The following is a 21,991-nucleotide window of genomic DNA, read 5'->3' as shown; positions in this document are numbered from 1 at the left end:
TCTGTTTGTTTTTGTTTTGATGCCTAATAGACACAAACTTCAACTTTTGTTTTTCAGTTTTCAGCATATGTTTACTGTTGAATCTACATTTACAGGGCTAAAGTTGTTGGCTGTGAATTACAGCAATTCAATTCATCCCCTCAGCATACCAGTCACTAGGGGTGCAACAAATAATTGATGAATTTCAATTCGTAGGATCCAACCAGATTGATACGTCTGAGGCTGAATTGAATCAAATTGCCTTATACCATTGAAAAATCATTCTTCTTTATTTGTAAAAATGATTTACACTTGATTATCTTGTAAGAAATACAAGGAATCTGGAAAACTTAACTTCCACTGTTCAGTACCAGGTATTTATCTCTGAGTTTTTGGCTAAAGATCTCCTGGATTGATCTTAAGTCAGTGAATCAGATCATTTAAAATTATTCAAAATCAAAAGTGAATTGAACCGTCAGCCACAAATATTAAATGAATTGCTGTTAAAATGAATTGTTTCACCCCTACCAGTAACTTATTCTATCAGTCTAGGAGCCAGACAAGGATTCAGACTGTCTGAATCCCAGACTGTAGCCAAGGAGACACTCTTCTATAAGGCCACTGAGCTGTGCTTTGGTGTTAAAGTAGTGCTAAAGTGGTAAAGCAATAAAATGTGTGCTGTAATGCCCAAAAGACTGCCTGATTAGCACTCCTCTTCACAGCTCTATCAAAGCCATGCCAATTGAGACAAGGTGATATGGTCAGATAGTTCTAGATAAGAAGTAGTAGAAAGAAGAGAAGGATTGGAGATTCTTTTTTTTTTCTTAATGTCATTAATATTTGTTGTTTACCTTTACCTGGTTTTACTCAAATTTGTAAGAAGTCAGCAAAAAGAGAGTGCTGGATAGCCCAGGTTTTAAGTGCTGTTCTGCTGAAGGCCTGTGCTGACACCACAATACTAAAACTGGTCATTTTCAAACTCAGCATCTACAGTCTCAGTAGCTGAGATGCAATAAGCTTTCTTTGTTGGCCTCAAAACACTCATAGGGCAGAAATACATCCAACGACTGCATTTAGAATGCAGCTATACTCTTTGCTATAGACTATAGAATTTTAGCTTCTCAGTTTGCAGCACACTTGGTGTATTTATTGCTACAGAAAAGTTTGTCACTGCATTTCAAATGGGATGAATTCGCATACCCATGAGTTTGTTTTTTAAATAAAAAAATGGCTTTACTCAAAGAAATGTAATAAATTCAATTTGCATAATTGCCAAAGTCCTAATATTGCTGGGTTTTTTTTGTTTTTTTGTACATTAAATATACAGTAGCAAGTGTAAATGGAAATCGTTTAGCAATGCTTCTCTTTTTTGCATCCTTTCAGGCACAAATTCAGAGGGGAGTTGTGTTGTTTCAGTGATATGCATGTGGTGTTACTTTTGGAATAATGATAAAGCCTTTCCTCTTTCCCTACAGGTGCCAGTGTCGGAATATGTGGAGACCCTGGGATTCCTCCCCATGGTACCCGTCTGGGAGGAGAAGAATTCAAGACCAAAAGTCTTCTGCGTTTTAGCTGTGAGGCAGGATACAGTTTGATCGGCTCAGCAGAGAGAACCTGCCTCCACAATAGCACCTGGAGTGGCACGCAGCCTGTGTGTCAAGGTGGGAGCTGCACGCTTACCTTCCTTCTGTTATTATCTGATAGTACAGCTCTCAAAAGATAATTAGAAAGTCCTCATAAACCCGCAGTACAGCTTGCACTTCAAACAGCTTACAGAACAGCCTTTATTTTCCTGTCACAGTCCTTGGTTTGGTAGCATTGAAAATCAGGGTTATGTTACCACTTTGGTTCAATAAAAATGTGGGTTTTATGTATTTTCTTTTATCTCAGGCAGTCTTGCCTGTTTTACATTGAAGGATTCCATCATACCCTTAATTCCCAAGATGCAAATTTTATTTGATGACTACAGTTTTGTCCAAAAAGTAAAGTTAAATAATCCAGTCTATATTTTATATATGTGCATGATGTATTTAAACTGTAAAGACAAAGATCAGTGTAGCCTCTAAAGTTGAGAGAATCTTTTTTTTTTTTTTTTTTGCTTCTTAAAAACCCACTGTGTCTTTTGATCAATTGTAAAATCACTCCTAGATGCCAGATGGATCAGAATGTCAATCTTTGTTGTCTAAAAGTTGCAACATTTATACAAAAAATACATTATCTCAATTGTACAAGTTGTTCTATTGTGTGTCAAATACTAGCTCAGATGAGGAAAACTGAGATGTACAAGTGGATTCATCAGAATGAATCAGAGCAGGAAGCTTATGACTTCTCATAGCTAGCTTCTACATCACACCTACAACCTTATTCTAACAGCATTTTTTCATCTGCTCCTGTTTCACAACTATACAGAAATCTCAATTATTTTTTTATTTATGTTCTCCATCATGAGAAAAAGGCTGCATGTTAAAAGCACGATTTTCATCTGAGTGGCTGTTTTGTATTGTAACTAAATTAATGAAGCAGCTTTCCAAACATCTTACAGGCTTCCCACAAGTTGTTTATTGCATACTAAATATTGCTTCAGGACAATCTGCCAGTTGTATATGCTGCACATTCCACATATCTGACAAGTCATAAAATTAAGTACCGTAAACCTCCCTTTTAAATAGCTTTTATCTCCTGTAAATGAAAACTAATTAATATCAGTTTGTTTTGTTCTCACTCACATGCTGCAACCAAAGATTTCAGAGCAGCAAAATTTCAATCAAACATTTATAGAGCCTCATATTTAAATCTGGTGTCTTGCTGTTTACCAAATGAGTGTGATTCAACAGAAGATGTTGCATAATGTAAGAGGATTGTGAAATTGGCCGTTTGTAATAAAAAAGAAAGAAAGGGAAAAAAAGAGAGAGAGATGAAAAATTTGTATGCCAACTTTTATGTCGGCTTGGCCCAGATGGAAAGAAGTGCAGTGTCACTTCTAACTGACTGAGCTGGATTATCTGCACCACCCTGCTGATAAAGTGCATCCTATTTAGCTCCAGTTTCAGAGACTCTTTAAGCCAACAGGAAGTTAAAGAAAATAAAGTGGGTCCCCTCAATGCTGGACCGCTGCCTGCATTTCCCTTCTTAATGCCCATCCAAGATTTCCAAACTGAGTCAAAGACTTAAAGCTAAGCACAGTAAATTCCTATGCAGGTAATGGAATCATCTAAAGCCTCATGGGAATGCAACTGCATTCACATTAAGGGTGTTAAAACTTATTTTAGGTCAGTGCAGCATCTTCTGTTACCAAAAAAAGTAACGGAGGAGTGTGTGAGACACAGATCACACCCAGATCCTCAGAAAATTATCTGTAGCTAATAAAGTGCAGGTGTGAGCACCTCACATTTTACTAGTTCTATTATGTATTTATCTATTTATTTGTTGCTGGTCCGAAGTGTTAAGGTTTGTTATAGACCCACTTCAATAAAAACTGCGTTTTAAAAAATGTTCTTGATGCATTTTTCTCATGGTGGAGGACATATTTCAAGAAAACTAAGATTACGTTTGCAGTTATGAGTTTTTTTTTTTTTTATTCAAATCATTTTGAATCAGGAGCAGATGAAAAAATGCAGTTAGAAAAAGCCGGTAGTTGAGACGTTTGTTCTACACTGGCCGGCCACCAGCTCCTCGCTCTGCTCCATTCTGATGCATCCACTTGCAGACAAATATATCCATGTACGTCTTTGTTTTCCTCGTGAGCTAGTATCTAGCTTAAAAGTAAATGGCTAGATAGCTCCAATATTGCTCGCCATTTTTGTTAGGTTAGGGTTGTGAGGGCTGTAAGCTAGCAGGAGAAAGTGCAAACAAAGGGATGATGGGAAATGAAGACAAACTTACTTTGTGCTAACTGTCTCGCCCACAGCTTAGAGACAACTTTCTGATAAACTCCAGTTGTTCTGCACAAACTGTGTCCTAGAAATTCTTTTTTTTGTTTGTTTCGTCTAAAAACGACATAATCATAATTAAAATACCACTTGGAACAATTTTACAATAAATCAAAATATGTTTGGGTTGGAACAGAAAACCTGAAAGAAATAGAATGATGTTATAGAATTACAATTTTTGGAAAAAGTATTTTGGAAAATGTGAAGTCTTTTTCAAGTAACTTGGATGTCATCCTTTATCAACTGGTATTCACAAGGGAAACACAGTTTAACAGTGGGTATTCATTCATTTGTCTCATATACATTTGGGATTGCTTTTTTCATTCAACTTTGAAATCTAACACCTTCAAAGTGGAGCATTTGAAATCAGTCTTTTTTCAAGCTAACATTTTAAAACACACACGCAACAAAACACACATCTCCAAAGAGTTGCATCGCTTGACTTTTCAAAGTGTCTCTTTGTGTAATGCACATTATTTATTTCTGTCCACAGTTGTTTTTCATTAGGCTAATAGTAGTTAAAAGCTGATTCAGAAAGGGTGCAACATCTATCATTGAGACATAAACACAAAGAAATCCATACACACTTCCAGACAGATACACACATCCACAGACTGCTGCTAAAACACAGACCCTAACACTGTGAGACGGAGGCAGCATGATGCACTGTTGGACTGGGCTTTTAAGGGTTTTAGGTAATGAATCTCATCAGTATATGTTTGATTGTTAAGGTCTGTCAGCTGCCATGATCCTATTAGTGAAATGTGCTGTGGTTGGTTGCTAATTAATGCGCTAATTAATGTGATGTGCCAGCAAACTAAAGATCGATGGATCACTGATTCAGACCTTTCCACTCTGCATTTAAGTACCCTCCCCTGACTATTATGTTTTGCAATTTATCACGCTAGTAATGACCAAAAGCAGAGAAAGCTTTTGACATCTCCAAAAGACTGTTTTAATTGGAAATAATGGCACACATAGTTTTGCAAACTTTAAAAACAATGACATTAGAACTACGTAACTTTAACATAATGGATGTTACCTAGAGGTAAAAACTCAGATTTGCATTTAGTGGCTGCCTCAATGCCAAGCTCCGAGCCAAGTTAGGTTCGGTTTTATGCCTTTTTTGTGCTCTCAGCACTGAGACTTGCTTTTTTTCAAGAAAACTTTTATGGAACATTGTCTTCAAGCACTAACTGCAACAAATAAAGAGCTCCGCTGCATGCCCAGTGCAGCATCCGTTGATGCTTTTTTGCATAAAAACTACCATTCTTTAGGGAGATTCAGTCTAATTTTCCAAAATAAAGCAAAACTAGCCAGTAGTCCTTGGTGCATTTTAAAGCTTCACACAGAGGGGCTCGGCTATCGTCTTATGTGACTTGCACATACGCAGTAGGATACACCATCTATCTGCAGCTTCCTGTTAGCCTTGAGCACACAGCTGTAACCCACTAAATCTGCCAGTCAGTGCTGGGAATCAGTCCAACAACCTTTAGTCATTAATTAGCCTCACTACCTTGAGGACTTATTTTACTGTATTTCCTGCTGACTAGTAATAATCTCATTATCACATCCCACAGCTGATTAGCTGTGAGTGACAGCAAAGCGGTATTTCTAACCCTGATATTATCACTGGCTAATCAACGCTGATTGGTATTTTCTCAATCCTCAGCTGTATCCTGCGGTAACCCTGGAACCCCAGCGCATGGGAGAATTGTCCTCAGTGATGGCATCACATTTGGCAACTCGGTGGCTTACGCGTGCTGGGAGGGCTTCAAAACATCCGGCCTTACCACGAGACACTGCACAACAAATGGGACATGGACGGGTCAGCCCCCAGACTGCACTGGTACGATAACTTCCATGTGATTATTCTATGCTATTGGATCAAACAGCAGAAGGTGTGATCAGTATTTGAAACAAAGATGTTTACTCAACCATAAAACAGGGACAACTATACATATTTTGACAGCAGCCTATGCTGAAGAGTCATTTTATTGTGTGAAAACTTAGCATTCACACAATAGTGATTCTACTGCTCCTTTCTGCACGTTTTTTGGCACGTAAAAACTCAGTCACACTTTCAGCTATTTCAGCAATCTTGGTATCAAAACCTATAGCTTGTTCGGAACGTTACTGTATGTATTTTTGGTATTCATAAACTTTATAGTTTTTGAAATATTGAGCAAAATATGCGCCATAGGAAATGAATGAGAAAGTCTTCAAATGTCAAAATTTTAAGTAGATTAGCAACAAGCCTTTAAATATATTCCTGGGCTAACTTTTAATCTTTTATAGTAACTAAAAAAAAATGAAGTTTACCTAATATTTTAGCAACATGCTAACGTTTTTGACTAATTTGTTATCTACTGAGGTTTTTATAGGCTAATTTAGAGTTTAGCTTGTATTTTAGCAACATGCTAACGTTGTTGACTAATTTGTTATCTACTGAGGTTTTTATAAGCTAATTTAGAGTTTAGCTTGTATTTTAGCAACAGACTAACGTATTTCACTTATTTGGTTTACAGAGGACTTTTAGGCTATTTTTTAGTTTAGCTTGTATTTAAGAAACAATCTAGCTTTTTTTGGCTAATTTGGCATCTACTAAGGTTTTTTTGGGGCAAATTTAGTATAATATTTTAGCAACACACTAAATGTTTTTGCAAAATGTGTATATATTAGGGATTTTTAAGGAATTGTACTACAAATTTTTCAGAAATGTAGGTAAACTTCTGCGCTCTTTCATAGTTCTTTAACAAAATTTCCATTATTAGCAAATTTAACATTTTGCGAATAGGTTTTGCATTTTCATCAAATCCCTTCAGCAGCTTCAGTAAATTGCATCACCATTTTCAGCAAAAAGCTAGTATCTTCAGCAACTGCTTTCAGCAAAAATATTCACACTAGCATTATCGCAGGGAATGGAACTTTTCTAGTTCTTATATGTTCTTTTATTCTTATAATAACAAAAAAAAGCATAAGCTGTTTTGCAGGTTAAATTGTCATACATTGCATTGTTATAGGGTGGTAAAAAATGATGAAAGGAGTGGAACAGGTCAGAAGCAAAGCAGGAGACAGCGAGGAGTTTAACTTATGAAGCCCAAGCCTCTTTTTCTGCTTATCTGCGTCTAACAGGCTTAAGAGGTTAATAAAGATTGTCTGTGAGAAGGTTGTGTTGGATCTCTGATCATGTACAATCATTTTCCCATTATAATAGAGAACAAGACAAGTGAAACTGAGTAAAAACGAACTGATAACATTCCCACAACTGTGGCATCCCCATGTAGACTACTACAGGTTGAAGAATGCCTGGCTAACCCACAAAGTTTTTCTGTCTTCTTTCAGTCATCAGTTGTGGAGACCCTGGACCCATAGCCAACGGAATCTACCTGGGAAAGGACTTTACCTTTAACCACACTGTGGTTTACCACTGCAACCCGGGTCACCTGATGGAACCGTCTGGACCTGGAAGCAATGTTATACGCTGCAGCACAGAAGGAACTTGGAACCAAACAAAACCAAGTTGTAAAGGTAAAAAAAAAAAATGATCCCAGCATGTATCTGCCTCCAATGGAAGTCAAAATACTTTTCAAGAAATAGCTTTTTGGTGATCCAGTGCAGGATTTGACCATATTTTCCTATTGGAACATGAAATGCACCGAGGCAGACACTTTGTGTCAGATACATTCTGCCTGTTAGATTGGAAAGTGGTGCCTGGCAAAAGTACACAGGTGGCAGGGCATGATGCAAAAAGCATGCTCTGCAGCGCATCAAGGGCAGGAAATCTGACATACCTATAATATCAGCACTACATGTTCTATTTTCAGATGTTAAAAGTATTGTCAGAGGAGTGGAAAAAAGTAAACAAGCAAGCTGAGAAGAGTTGGCTGCATAGCAAGAGCCATTATGTGGATCTGTGCTCGTTCACAGTCAATCCTCGCTGCACTTTTCACATGTGGGTTCATTGAGTCATTTGAATTTTTACTAGAGAGCCAGCTACATAAACTCTGAATCTGTGTCAAAGATGGACATTTGCTTCCTTGCTTGAAGCTCCATTAAAAAGTTACATAAAAAAGACTCTGGTGCACCTGTCAAAGCAGCTCCTAAGTTCAAGTTTTTTTAATGATAAAATTGACTGGATTGCATCTTCTGGAGACTGGCATGAATTTAAAGCCTTGACAAGCTGAAAAAAAGAAAAAAAATACATGAGTTTATTCTCCAAAAGAAAAGTACACTATTGAAAATGTAATATCCCAGGTGGCAAAGGGCCATAATTAATGCTATTACCAACTTTTCAAAAGATTAGTTTCAAAGAACCACCTGAAAGTCAAGAAAAAGAGATTTATTTTTTTTCAGAGGATTCAAATTATCTTTTTAAGTAGCCAAAACAATTAAAATGATTACCTAAATACTAAGAACTGGTTGAAGTCAAATTCTAAAAAGGAACTGAGGAAATATCCTTCAGTTTAGGAGCAGTGGCTGATAAGAGATCCTAAATGATAATAATTGGAGCATGCATAAAATATCCCTGGTTGTGGAGATTCACCACCCTGCCCTGCCTGCTGTCCAGCTCTCCCTGCACTTCTTGCTGCTGTTTATCTGCATAAAGCCTAAGTTGCAACTGCCCTTACGGGTGGATGGATACAAATAAAATGCTCACAAAAAAGTAAAGTGTTTAAAAACAGACACTGTAAAACGAAAAAAAAAAAAAAAATACAGGAAATTCACAAAAAATTATCACCCCAATATAACCCTTATATTTTTGCGTGACCGTTAAAAATTATGAAATTAGATAGAGTGCAGTTAATGCTGGGATCCTATGGATGTCTTGTGGGTACATGGGTATCATGTGCACACCCCATGCATGCAGCATTTGCGTGTGGTCAGTCAGCCAATGTACAGACCTTACGAATGACTAGAGTGCAGTAGCCAGAAGGAAGTCCAAGACGGGAACATCAACCCCCACACCCCCCAACCGCACCCCTCGCCACATGTTTTGATCAACACTTTAACCCTGAGGTGTTTGTGTCAAAATGACATGAATGCTCTTTGACGTACTGTAACTCCTTACACAATCAATGTGAATTAGCTGATATTCAGTTTTGCGCTGGTAAGCAACATTTTAAAGCACATTTTCACCAATATGCAATACATTACTAATATAAAGGAATTCTATATCGGTGCAAAGGCGCTTTTCTTTTGCAGCAGAGCTGATTGACGTTGATCTCGTAAAGGGCAGAAGCTAACAGCAGTCAAACGTAAAAGTCTTAACAGTTATACAAATCTAAACACTTTTGTTAATACCCTTTAAATAAGTGTTTTACCCTCTTTTAACACATTTTATGCTTATCTTGAAAAATAGTTTGAATAAAAGTGGCTACAATTCTGAAATCTTGTGGAATTTCCACATCCGGCTAATGATTTTCAGCCACCATCTTGCCGGCCACCAGGTCCTCTTGCTTGAGGTGACCACATGAACCTCAAGGGAACTCCAAGATACACATTTAGTCCTTTTAAGGGGTGGCTACTCCTCTCTACAACCCTCCACGGGCCCAGGCACCCCAAAAAACCTGCAGCACCCATACGGGTCAACCCCCACATGGGTGCGTGTGCATGCGTGCGTGTAATTAAGGCTTAAGTTGTGTTCAGTATATCAGTATGCTAATCAGCTGGAACTGGGAAACAGCGTGGAATAAGTTGGGCAGCCTGGCTTACTGAAGCAAACATGATGATTTTTTCCTACAAAACTGATGCACATCAATTTGTGACTGTCATGCGAGGCACTAAAGGGAATAGGTTCTTACAGTGGCTTTTGGCATGAGAAGTTAAGAACATTGAATTTACATAGGCTGTGCAGCACAAATTTCAGACATTACCTGCATTTGGATTTAATTAAGTGTTTCTTCTATATAGAAAATACCAAATATAGCAGATTGAATTCCCATGGTCATAAAAAAAGATGAAGATATCCTTATAAAAAAATTATGTCCATCTAATCTGCATTAGATTACCAAAATGATGCTGTTGTCAATGCACAAGATAATTAAAGCTAAAGGTGGGCCATACTTAGGAGTTACGTTAATTAAAATTAAGCAAGGGTGTTCATGGTAGGTTGGACCAGGTAATTAGTGGTTTGTTTGACGTTTGTAGGTTAGATTAAATGCCTCACTTGGCTGGATTGCCTAACGGCAAGAAAGCTCCTGCTATCAAATACTGAGCACCTTTTGGGAAAATCATAACAAACCTATAATCTATGCTGGTTTAAAAAAAAAGTAGGGGGGGGGTGAATTTCAACTGTGTTGACATAAGAAGTTTAACACACTCAGTGATTAATATTCCTCACACATCAGCTTCCTCAGAGTAAAATCTTTCTGAGTTCCTGCCTGGCAAATCCACCTTTTTGCAGCAATCCATCAAGAGCTCAAACACATTTTATGGAAATGTTGATGCTACAGAGTGATTGGATAGTTGCATGTCACATCCCAAAGCAGATCACTAATAAAATGATTAGAACGAGTCCTTTTACTTGCTTTAAAACTCACTGTTGTCAAAATAGCTGGAAAACAGCCCCACGCACTAATGCCACTTCTTGCACTACTTTTGGTCAGGCAAAATGGACTGTAAAAATAAAGCTTTTTGTGTTTGTAATTTTTTATCCTGCCATGGTAATGTCCTTGTAGTGTAAATACTGAGGCTGGAGAACCGATATTCACCAAATCTCATCTTGTGAAAGTTCTGCCACTTCAACCTGAGACACAGGCTCAGTTGGTTAAGTGCACATGGGAAATCAGGGTTCGATACCCAGGGGACGTGATGAGCTTAATCCAGTGTGGGTCCTTAAGACTCACACTGGATTAATCCATATCATACACAGTTAGGCACGCTGCTGCCTATGTAGCCACAAGGGGGGCCAAGGCTTGGTCTCCCTGTGCCTGTCCCTAACCCAGACAAAAATACAGGGTTGTGTCAGGAAGGACATCCAGGATAAAAAAAGCTCTGCCTTATCAAATGTGTGAATCAGTAAAGCTGTGGTGACCAGCAAAAGAGCACAGAAACACAACTTGTTTCTAAGGCACAGACTTTATTTCTGAGCAAATCAATATTTACTGTAGCTAAATAAAATCCTGTCACTATTCTTAAAATAATGTGTTAAATTTTAATTTTTAGATTTATTTTACAAAAAAAAAAAAAAGATATTGCTCTCTTTATCAAAGCAACATAAGGAAGTAAAAAGTCCTATAAAAGCCTGTAATTTATAATTCACATTTTGATACTCAAGAACAGTGAAAGGAAACAATCTCTGAGATCCTCCCTGCTGTCTCTTCCCACAAACGGAAAATCTCCTGCTGGTTCTTTTAGCTGCTGAGGCTTTGAACTGAGATGAAAAAAGGGATAAAGAGGCTACTGAGAGGGGAAGAAAGACCGATGCAGAGAGGGGTAGCGAGGAGGTAAAAGATGCTGGGAGTGATTGAGAATCACACTTACAAGCAAGAAACTGAAAAGTGGAATTTGTAATTTTTAAGAAAAAAAATATTGTGAATACTTGAGTTAAAATGTTTTTTTTTCTGTCCATTGTTTTCTCTTTACTTTTGAGCTCTTACAACTTAACAATGTTACCTATATACTTTTGATTCAATAAACAAGTGTTTTTTTTTCTTTTCCAGCTCCCTGGGTACAAGTCAAAAACATTCTATAACTCTAGCTGCGTTTCTATTACAAAAAAGCACAAAACTTTACTGAAACTGTAGAAATGTCAAAAACCACAATTTCATAACTGTTTCCATTAAATCCTAATTCTATGAATAAACACATACCAACTCGCGATAAATCATCCAAAAACACAGCGATGGATGTGAACAATACTTTGACTTACAGCAGATACATTCACATTTCTGCTACGGTTCTCATCATCATCTATCAAAGGAGACATTTTATTCAGGCCATGGAGCGCAGGTTATGCAGCTTCTGGAAAAGACTATCACAATTGCCCTAGACAAAGAAATTAGTTATTTCAAAAAAGAGGAGGGAGCAGTATCATATGGATAAAGATGTGTATTTGAAAATAAATATATATATATATATAAACAGAAACAACACCGCACAATGTAAGACTATAATGTGAGGACAGAAAGAAGGACATTGTGGGACAGAGTAGAAATTAAAGCAGGTGAATGAACAGAGGAGAAGAGGAAAAAAGTGATGAGCCATCAGCGGGGCAAGATGGAAAAAGTAAAAGGAAAGCAAGTAAGAGAGGAAGCAAATGATGGAAAAAACATGAAGGGAAAAATCAATATCTGCACACAAGCCTGTAAATGCACAGCGAGAACAAGGGATTAAGGCCATAAAATGTGAGTTTGTTAGCTGAACTGTGTTAAAAGAAGAATGTGTTTGAAACAGAACAAGGAATGGGAAGGTGTGGTAGTAACGGTGTGAAAGGGTGACCAAGCAAGCCAGATTTAGGATGGACAGAAGTTTGAAAAGAAGAACCATGAAGTTTGCAAACATGAAGGAGACAAGGGGACCAATGGAGGTGTTTGTGACGTGGGAAGAAGGAAATCGTGTTTGGAGGAACAAGTTAGACTGGTAACAGGAAGAGCAAAAGTGTGCAAGCAGAGAGGAGTGAGAGCTGCCCTTCTTCCTGGAGGTCGTGCATCCTATTCACTCCAAATACAACAAAGGAAGGAAACAAAAGAGCTCAGAATCCTTCAATTACATACACAAGTGATCTCTGGGCTTCAGAGACCAACAGAAATACTTCTCTAGAATATTAACAGCTATTTTTCCATTTCCAGACAGCTGGAGTTTGTCTCATAACTACAAGTTGTATTTTATGAAGAAGGAAACAGTCACACGATGATTAATTTGAATCCCTGTTAGCTGCTGGCCAGCCACTAGCTATTGTTCCTGGAGTCACAAAGCAATAAAATGATGAACTGCATGCTTTATGAACCTAGCTCTGACTTGTGTGCAAAAGTTTTTTTTATTTTAATTTTATTTTGTAGAACTGAGAAAAATAAAAAGTATCGCATTGCTAAAAATGAATATTGCTACAAGATGAAACCGTTTGTATTCTTTGGAGTCTGAACTTGAAGCTCCTTAAGGGAACTGGTGATGTCCGAGACCAGAGTTATCTGACTAGTTAGTTGAAGAGAGGACAGCAAGAAAGGGATTGAGCTCCTCATTTTTCTCACAGTTGTTTGATTGACCATGAAACTCTTCAAATTAATGATTTTTCTTTTTAAAATGCGAGTTATTTATGTTTGGCTCTTCGAGGAATGATCTAAATGAGTATTGAAAAGAATATTTTTGAATTATGTTTTACAAAGATAATACCTGACTAGCCTTCACTTAGACCTGTGTATCGATGCATTTAAAAAGCAGTTTCATCTCCATTTTTTTTTTTTTGCAGTTTTAAATCCCGTTTTTCAACTAAATTTGTTTAATAGTTTATATTTCCGATTAACACTTGTGTGATAGTTTGGATTGTGAGCTGTAAAAACCAGAGTAATCAAATCTCATCGATCCCATGAATGCAACCAGTTACTGGTTAGTCACATTGGCCTAATGAACTTGGCAGTTTTCATAATAAAAAATAAGAAAACAAAACAACTCGACCTTGTTTTGATAAAGCCATCACTTTCTTTATTGTGCCTTTGCTCTTTAGAACTATAAAGAAAAGTGACAGCTTTGAATTTAAAAAAGAAATGAGGCAGCATCTGAAGAAGAAATCATTACTCAAGACTTGCATTTAGCTGATTATGTTGACAATAATTTTACTAATTTGCTGAGATTGCTGCAGGGAAGTTCTACAGTTGAAGGGTGTCTTGCTGTTCTTAATTTATTAGGTTGAGGTTATAGTTCGGGAGATGAAGGTAAACATTCTGGTCCATCTTCAATTATAAAGAGGCATGCATCAGCATTTTCAACTTTTAGGTTTTCTAAAAAGTCATAGACTGAAATTTGCTACAGACTCTTGTTTAGCCAGTTTAGTTAGTTAAATAACCAATCAAGAGATGAATGACAGGTAAAGTCACATGACCAGTTTGCAACAAGTTAATGTAAAGATTTTTTTTTCTTTATCATTGTTTTTAGGCCAAATGAATCTTCCCAGAATCCTTGCCCTTTTGAATATGAAGAGCTTGAATAAGAAAGACTGATGGTTATGAAACCAACTAATGTTATTCTGAAGCAGAGAATTCCCCTGTTAATCAAAAGACTACAACTCTATCTGAGTGCAATTCCAAACTGAAATGTAAAATAAAAAGACAAGTTTCATGCAGATTCACCCCCTTTACTGTTGTCAAGGGTATTAAATCTCACCACAGAGGTACGGCAGAGTTTTAGAACCAAATTGGAGGTATGTTTTATTTCTGTTGTAAAGTTGGACCATTTAACATTGGCATAAATGAGGACTGACATGATTGCAGAAAAAGTGACTTGCAGTTTCATTCATGGTTAACCAACCTGGCTATGTTCATTTTCAATCATATTTTAGTATGTTCATCAAAAGGTTGCCCCTCCGGTTAGCCACACATCTCAGTCATGATTCTAACCAGTTGCAGAGCAGGTTTGTTCAACTTAATAAAAGTTAGAAAGTGTCACATAAAACCTAAAAGCACAAAGTACCAAGTAGAGCAAAATTGTCTTAGACCAGGAATAATGAACCCTAGGGTTACAGGGCTGTATTCTTGCATGTTTTCCAACATAATCTGGAACGTTCTAATTGTCTGGACACATTTGAACCAGGTAATTAGTCATGATTTGGCTTGGATATCATGAAATCCACACAGCAGCTCTCCAGGCCTGGAGTTTCCTATCCCTGCATTAGCCATAACTGTTGGATGCAAGATGTCTGCGGGTGAAAAATGACCAGATCTGTAGAGGGCATACAGATGGCCACAGGAAATATTAAAGTCCCAGACCAGTGAGCCCGAAGAGTGAAAAAAATCATGTACATTTTTATCTACGGGCATGCTGCGACAGGTCTTAGCGAACACTGAGAAAACACGGAAGAGTGAATTAGGTGAGATGCAGGCACGTCTAATAGAATTTTCCTTTTTTCAATCCCGACTAGACCAAGGGTTCCTAAACTACGGCCCGTGGGCCGGATCCGGCCCTCCTTCACATTTGGCCCGGCCCCCAAAACACTATCAGAGATGCATTTTTTTTTTTTTTTTTTTTCTCAATCTGGCCAATCGAAACCCACATAGAACTATGATGGAAGAGGATAGACTATTCATAGGTTTAATTTTTAAATGTTTTAGTATTATTTTATCTGTGAAGAAACATACATAAATATTTTAAAATTTGGCTGTTTGTGGCTTTCTGGAAAACCACAAATGTTTGTTTAGACACACCCTGTGAATGTTGCACTTTTTCTGTTAGCCTACAAACCGACCTCGGCTCCACATCACAAACAAAAACAGTGATGTGGCCCTCACAAGAAAAAGTTTGGGGACCCCTGGACTAGAGTGTGGCATAAGAACACTGTACGACAACACCACCCATACATCATAAGTGTGAGCAAAATACGTTAGCCTTACAGATACTTCCGATACCACACGCACAACAATTGTATATTCCATTTTCGTGACATCCCTGAGGTGCACCATATGAACTTCAATGGAACTAGAAGACAGTTGCACTCCCTTTAAGATGCAGCCGCCACTCGGACAACACAAAAACCTGCAGCACCAATACGGGTCAACCCCTCGGACGAGTTCATGTGACCAAGACTTTAGGTGCAAATGGGGTCTGAAAATGTTTATGACACAATGAAATGCTGATCATCTACATACCTTTTGCTGTTAGGTCTTAAATATCGTACAAAGATTGGAAAATGGAGAAACAACATTGTTGTTGTTGACCAGCCATCATCTTCTCTGCAAAGTGCAGGAACTGTGATTGACATTTAAAAGAACGGTTCACGCGCAAATGCTCACAGCCTCTAATGAGCTCAAAGAACATCAAGAAAATGAGACAATTACAGTATCTGAGAGATTGATAACTTTTAGAGGCGACTTATATTTCAAGTTATTGTTGTTGCCATCATTAGCTGCATTAAAGTTTGAAGCCCCTTTCACATTTGCATTATGGAATTGCCTTTTCCCTCATTTTAATATTAGAAGTTCACCACTTTTCTACTTTTATCAATGTAAAGAAGTTCGTTGTTGCAGAACAGCATTCTCTCTTTTGACAGGACTGTATATTTGTTTTATGTACATACATGCTTCTGTGCCTGACCTCCATATGTACTGAACATGTTGTTTCCATGCTCGAGTATGTCTGAATGCACATTTGCGTCTGTGTGCCCGTGTGCAGTGAATGTAATCATGCCACAGTGAACGGAGCATTACACCATCTGACTCCTAGTTAGAGGAGAATAGCGCTGGCTTAAATGGATGTTTGAGGCCCTGCAGATGGTTATCATTATCTTATGGAGATAGTTACATGCACGCAGCAATGTTTATCATGTTTGGAAGTTATCTGCGCAGGCATCCATGCACATTAAGTGCACTGCAAGTACGAGCGCACATTCGGCAGCATCATTATACATAAACAGTATGCTGTCAAATGATCACAGATTACGTTCTCCGTGTGTAGCAGATGTCTCTTTAATCCATATTAATATGATTTTAACTGGGATTCATTTTGATTTCTGTGTTGTGCAGAAGCAGCAAAAATCAATTTTTAAAACACCCAAGGCTTTGGGGGGGTTTTTTTTGTGGTTTTTTTTTTTTTTTTAGACAAAGCATGAACAGTTATCCCACAAATTGATCTTAGAGGAAGAATTATAAAAAAAATGAAATTCTAGCATCACATTTGGCAGATTTTAGCCAGGTAAAAATATCATAAAAGTAAAGACGTATAGAATTTTTTTTTTTTTTTATGTGCAAAATACTATTATCCATGAATCAAAACTTAGTTTCTAATATAGAAAAAGGATGTTGTTGTGGAGAATGTTATTAGTGTTATTCCTGCAACCCCTTACATCAATACCTTATTCAGAATTATTTTAAAGTAAAGAAAAAAACATACTTTAGCATTCTCAAACAAGTCATCATGCTTTACGTGAAGGTCGATCCATAGCAGAAAGAGTTGATTTGTATCGATGCTTGAATCCATGCTTGTGGAGTGGACAGTAAATCTATATTTTCAAGTTAAGCAAAGACGGCATGTAAAAAAAGCAAATATGCTCCAACAAGTTAAAGTCTAAACTTGTATGTCACATAGTTTTTGCTTGTTTGTGTATAAGAATTGTTGATAATGGCTATTTGAAATCCCTCTGTGTATTTCAGTGATCCAGTGTGGACCTCCACCTCAAGTGCTTTATGGAAAAGTGGAAGGGAGTGATGTTTCGTGGGGATCCAGCGTCAGCTACAGCTGTTTTCATGGTTATCAGTTGTCCATTTCTGCTGTTTTAACCTGTGAGGGGAACGGAACGTGGACGGGAGAAGTTCCCCAATGTTTGCGTAAGTTGGCACCCGCTTTCAATGTTGTAAACTGTAAAACATTTAAGGTCAGTGGATGAACCATATTTGTAACTTTTCAAATGAAAACCTATTTTTTAAGCTGTCCTGTGTGGAGATCCTGGATCTCCTGGAGGAGGATTCAGAGAGGGAGACATCTTTTCATACCGGTTAGTAGTTACATTCATTCATAATATTGCTTGTTTTTACTGTTTTAATATTTACTCAATTTTATATTTCATATTTGTTCTCTTTTAAAACATGTTTAGTTTATATGTTATATAAATATTTGGATTGTATGCTCATAAGTGTTGAAAAAGTTGCTCAGAAAGTGTTGCTGGTTTAAGTTTTCTCCAGCATTGAAGAGTCAAAACAGTTGATGGATAAAATGCAACTTTAATAACAAAAAAAAATTTTAAAAAAAGCACTGACACCAAATAATAACTCACAGAATCCAAACAAAAAGAATTCAGAAAAAGGTAAACAAAGTGAAAAAAAATGCTGAATGGAGAAGCAAAGAACAACAATATACACCAAAAACTAAAAGAATGAAAGATGAAGAAACACAAAGTATGGGGTTTGTTACTGAAATCTAAAACATGGATTGACAAATAAAACTAACTAGAATGAACAAAAGATGATTAAAATAACGTTAAAATAAATGGTTTGTTTAAAATCTCCTAAAATAAAATCGAAATACTAAAAAAAGGTACACGTGTGACAAACCTTCAACCTCGAGGGGCCAAAATGTGTTGGTAAATCTAAAAAAAGACTTGTGACATTGAGGCCAGTCTGGATGTCGGTGGGAATCATTCCAAGAACAATATTGATTCAATTGTTGGAAACAACAACATAACGACTTAGGTAACTTGATGACAGCAGTTAAAGGGAGAAGTCCAAGTTGTTAACCTCTATTTCAGATAAAGGGATTTGGAAAAAAAAAGTGTATTAGCACAGAAGCTCTCATTTCTATGTGTGTCCATGTGTGCAGGTCAGAGGTGAGGTTTTATTGTCATGCGCCCCACGTGCTGGTCGGCTCTGCCTCCAGGCTGTGTCAAGCAGATGGGATCTGGAGTGGAGAGCAACCAGCGTGCATTGGTAATTAAAAAAAAAAAATTCTGTGTCATGATATGTTATTGTTCCTTGAAGGGAATCATGTACCAAAATACTCCTATAAAGTAAACCGTTTAATTTACGACGTACAAAGTAAAAGGAGTACATTTGGTCAAATTTGTTATTTTTTAATATGTCTTGTGTTGCAATATGTGTAAGCAAAGAAAGTCTTAAAATAACACATTTGACTTAAAATGATGATTAAAAATAGCATCCATGTGACACTAAATGTGTACGTGTGTGTTTGTAGACCCAGCCTTCAACAGCTGTCGTGATCCAGGAACTCCAGCCTATGGCATTCCAGTCATGGCCCAGGGCTTTCAGGTGAGAAAACAGCAAGTGACTATATTTTTTTCTACAAAACAATCTAAGAAGGATCATTAAAATCTGCACAAACCACTTTTGTTTCATCACGTCATTCTACTTCCCATTCTGAGCATCCAGTTAGGCAGCTATGTAGAGGAACTAGCTCCTCCTTAAACCGAAGAATACGTTGAAATCTTAAGCCGAACCTAATTTTTTTTATTTACAAGCGTTAAGTTAATTTAAATCATATATATTTACATAAAAAAATTTTCATGTTCAGTCGTGGTTTCCAGAGCTTTCTTCAATACCAATTTAACAGGAAGTCTGATGATTATACGGATTTTTCTAATTTCTATTACACTTTTAATCAATATGTAGGTTGGCAGCAAGATTTCCTTTAAGTGCCGCAAGAGTTACCACATACTTGGTTCAACAACAAGAACGTGCCTAGAAAACCTGACCTGGAGTGGAACTCAACCGGAGTGCGTGGGTGAGTATTAGATGTTTCTCCATGCTACTGTGGTTCATCTGTTTTAATATTAAAGTTCATGTACTTAACATACATTTAAATGTGTGTTTTTTTTGTTCTTTTATCTTTCGTCAGCCCATGCATGCAGACAACCTGAGACCCCTAGTAATGTAGACGTACGATCCATGGATCTGCCTACTTTGGGGTATACTTTGTTATACACCTGTCAAGAGGGGTTTTATCTGGCTGGGGGGTCAGAGCACAGGACCTGCAAAAGTGATGGAAGATGGTCAGGGAAGCCACCACTCTGTAAAGGTATGGAGATACCATCTTAAAAATAAAGTGGATAAAAAGAAGGTTTAATCTCCTTCAGGCATATGACAGCTCTAAGTAATATATTTTTAATACACACTCATGGCCCTGTCTATTTTCAGATAAGGATGGTGTGATGAATGAAAATGAAATGAAATGATTCATGACTGTATACTGCAGGAAAATAGGTGGCAAATAGGATTTGAGACCACATGCTAATTTCCCCCTACTTTAATAAATCTGTCCCTAAACACATCATTCGATGGTTTTTGTAATTTAAATACAAATTGGGCTTAACTAAAGTTTACATTTTCTGTTTCAGTTGGTGTGAAAAAAAATCCCATAGGAGGAGGAGAGTCTGATGTCCAGAAGAACAAGATCCGAGGTGTGTAATGCAAACAGTGTCTGCGTTAAATAGGTTAAATACATGGATGAATATTAATAATGGATCATTTATAAAGATTTCTTTTGACATAAAAGGTTCCAGTAGGTGTGGACTGCACAAATTCATGTGTGTAACAAACTTTTATGTGATAATAAAAACTAAAAAAAAATGCAGTCTGTGCATAGTGTATAAAAGCTCATAAGAAATATAATAAAACATGAAATAGGTTTAGGGGAAATTTAGTAAAAAACCCTTTAACTTTGATGAAGGATTTTACGATTTTCTTTAAGACATCTATTTACAAGGCACTCGAAATAAGAGTGACGGGAACTCTAATACAGTTTGATCTATAAATCTCCAAATATTTTTTGTTGAAGTGTTCTACTTTTAAGAGATTCTGGAAATGAAATATGTGGTTGCTGACATTTCTTAGAGTACTTTTACTGTAAGACAAGTAAAATGATTCCCTGTCAACTGTTTTCTACTCTTGTAATGTTGGTTTACTTATAAACCATAGTTTGATTTTGACAGCAGCTGCATCTGCTTTTTTTTATTGTTTTATTCTGCTAATTATGTTTTATTTGTGTGTGTGTGTGTCCTCCTCACAGTTCCAGTGGACGTCTTCTCACCAAACTCTGAGTGGAGTGGCTTCTATGAGTATTTAGGGAAGAGACAAGCCACAACCTTTTCAGTTTCTGGGTTTAATGCCACCAGCGGCAGGGTTAATGTCACATTGCTGGAAAGCAGCGGAGTTTCAATCAGATTATCAGGTAAAAGAATTACATGAAATAATAGTAATATGTACTCAAAAACAGCTACACAACTAATCACTTTTATTACACATTTATTAACAGTGGTTCAAAATAAAAGGGTGAAGTCAACCAAAGAAAGAAACCTGTGACCTAAAATACTTTGTTTGCAAACGTATCACTTTTAATCTGCAGTGTTATGTTGGGAACCTTTAATACAACAGGATGAAAAGTGAAGCAAAAGTCCTATCAGCTGTCGCACATTCAAGTGTGTGAAATTAATTTGAAAGGAGATCGGTCACGTTCACGCCAATTAATCATTTCATGGTTTATCCCTAACCCCACCCACTATCTCCACCCCAATCCAATCCTTGATCCTAAATGTCAAACATTGACCCTTTTTTATAGGTAATTTTCGAAAAGTTGCACAATGAGATTCAAGATTATTTACTGAGTATTTTTTTATTTAATTCAGAATTAAATCCAAGCTACTAATTTTGTCAATGTTTCAAGTAAATATGTTTCAAAAGAAGGAATTATTAAAATATTATTATGAAAATATTTAATCTTATGCCTCTATGAAAGATGGTTCATAAGTGTTCACTTGTTTAATAAAACGAAAATAACAAAGTAGCAAAAGAATCTTAAAAACCATTGATGTTTTCTTAGATCAATCCAATTCTGTGTCCACCCCATGGTGTCCATCATGGAGTGAAGATAGCCTCTCCAGCCTCAGCTCTCCATGATGCACATAATAACCTCCTCTGAGAATGAATCTCAGTGCTGGGTCATAAAAACATCCAGGCTTTGAGGCTCTAAGGCAGAGGAATGCAGGTGTAAACTGTTTCTATAATGCATTACTGACACTTTGCTTTTAGAAGCACTTACTAGAACGTGGAAAGAAACCGGATTTATGCCTGTGGAGAAAACTAATTTTTTTATAGTAATTTACTCAATTGGGGGATGATATCCATCAAAGCTAAATTACTGTCAGATTACAGAGAACCTCCAAATTGTTTTAAAATGGTAAAAAGATATGAAAGTGGTGCGGGTGGAAGTTATTAAGATTTCTTTTTAATCACTCTACCTCTGCAGATGATATAAACTTATATCACAACAACCTCATCCAGAACCCAAGTGCACATGACATTCTGAATATCCACCTTATGTTATTGGCTTTAATCCAAAATAAAAAAAAAAATCCTGGGGATAAAATTAAAGAAGTTTTTCATGGTACAATGTCAAATCAGATATTTAAATTAATGTTTCGTCTGTTTTCG

General features: G+C 37.0%; 1 protein-coding gene across 1 annotated transcript in view; it reads left to right on the top strand.

The window, feature by feature from the left end:
• The window catches only part of LOC112160491 (CUB and sushi domain-containing protein 1), a gene marked incomplete in the record, with an annotated part of 398,036 nt that overhangs the window by 362,167 nt on the left and 13,878 nt on the right, over positions 1-21,991 (top strand). The window contains 11 exon segments of the mRNA XM_024295052.2: positions 1,455-1,640; positions 5,581-5,757; positions 7,254-7,439; positions 17,207-17,380; positions 17,481-17,547; positions 18,369-18,475; positions 18,741-18,814; positions 19,175-19,286; positions 19,401-19,580; positions 19,900-19,962; positions 20,571-20,732. Of these exon segments, the coding sequence (XP_024150820.1) occupies positions 1,455-1,640; positions 5,581-5,757; positions 7,254-7,439; positions 17,207-17,380; positions 17,481-17,547; positions 18,369-18,475; positions 18,741-18,814; positions 19,175-19,286; positions 19,401-19,580; positions 19,900-19,962; positions 20,571-20,732 (1,488 nt within the window).

This window comes from Oryzias melastigma, linkage group LG3 (genome assembly GCF_002922805.2).
Source record: "Oryzias melastigma strain HK-1 linkage group LG3, ASM292280v2, whole genome shotgun sequence".
In the NCBI taxonomy this organism is placed as follows: Eukaryota; Metazoa; Chordata; class Actinopteri; order Beloniformes; family Adrianichthyidae; genus Oryzias; species Oryzias melastigma.
Note: the sequence above shows the minus strand (reverse complement) of the source record. Positions and strands in the feature narration are given on the sequence as shown.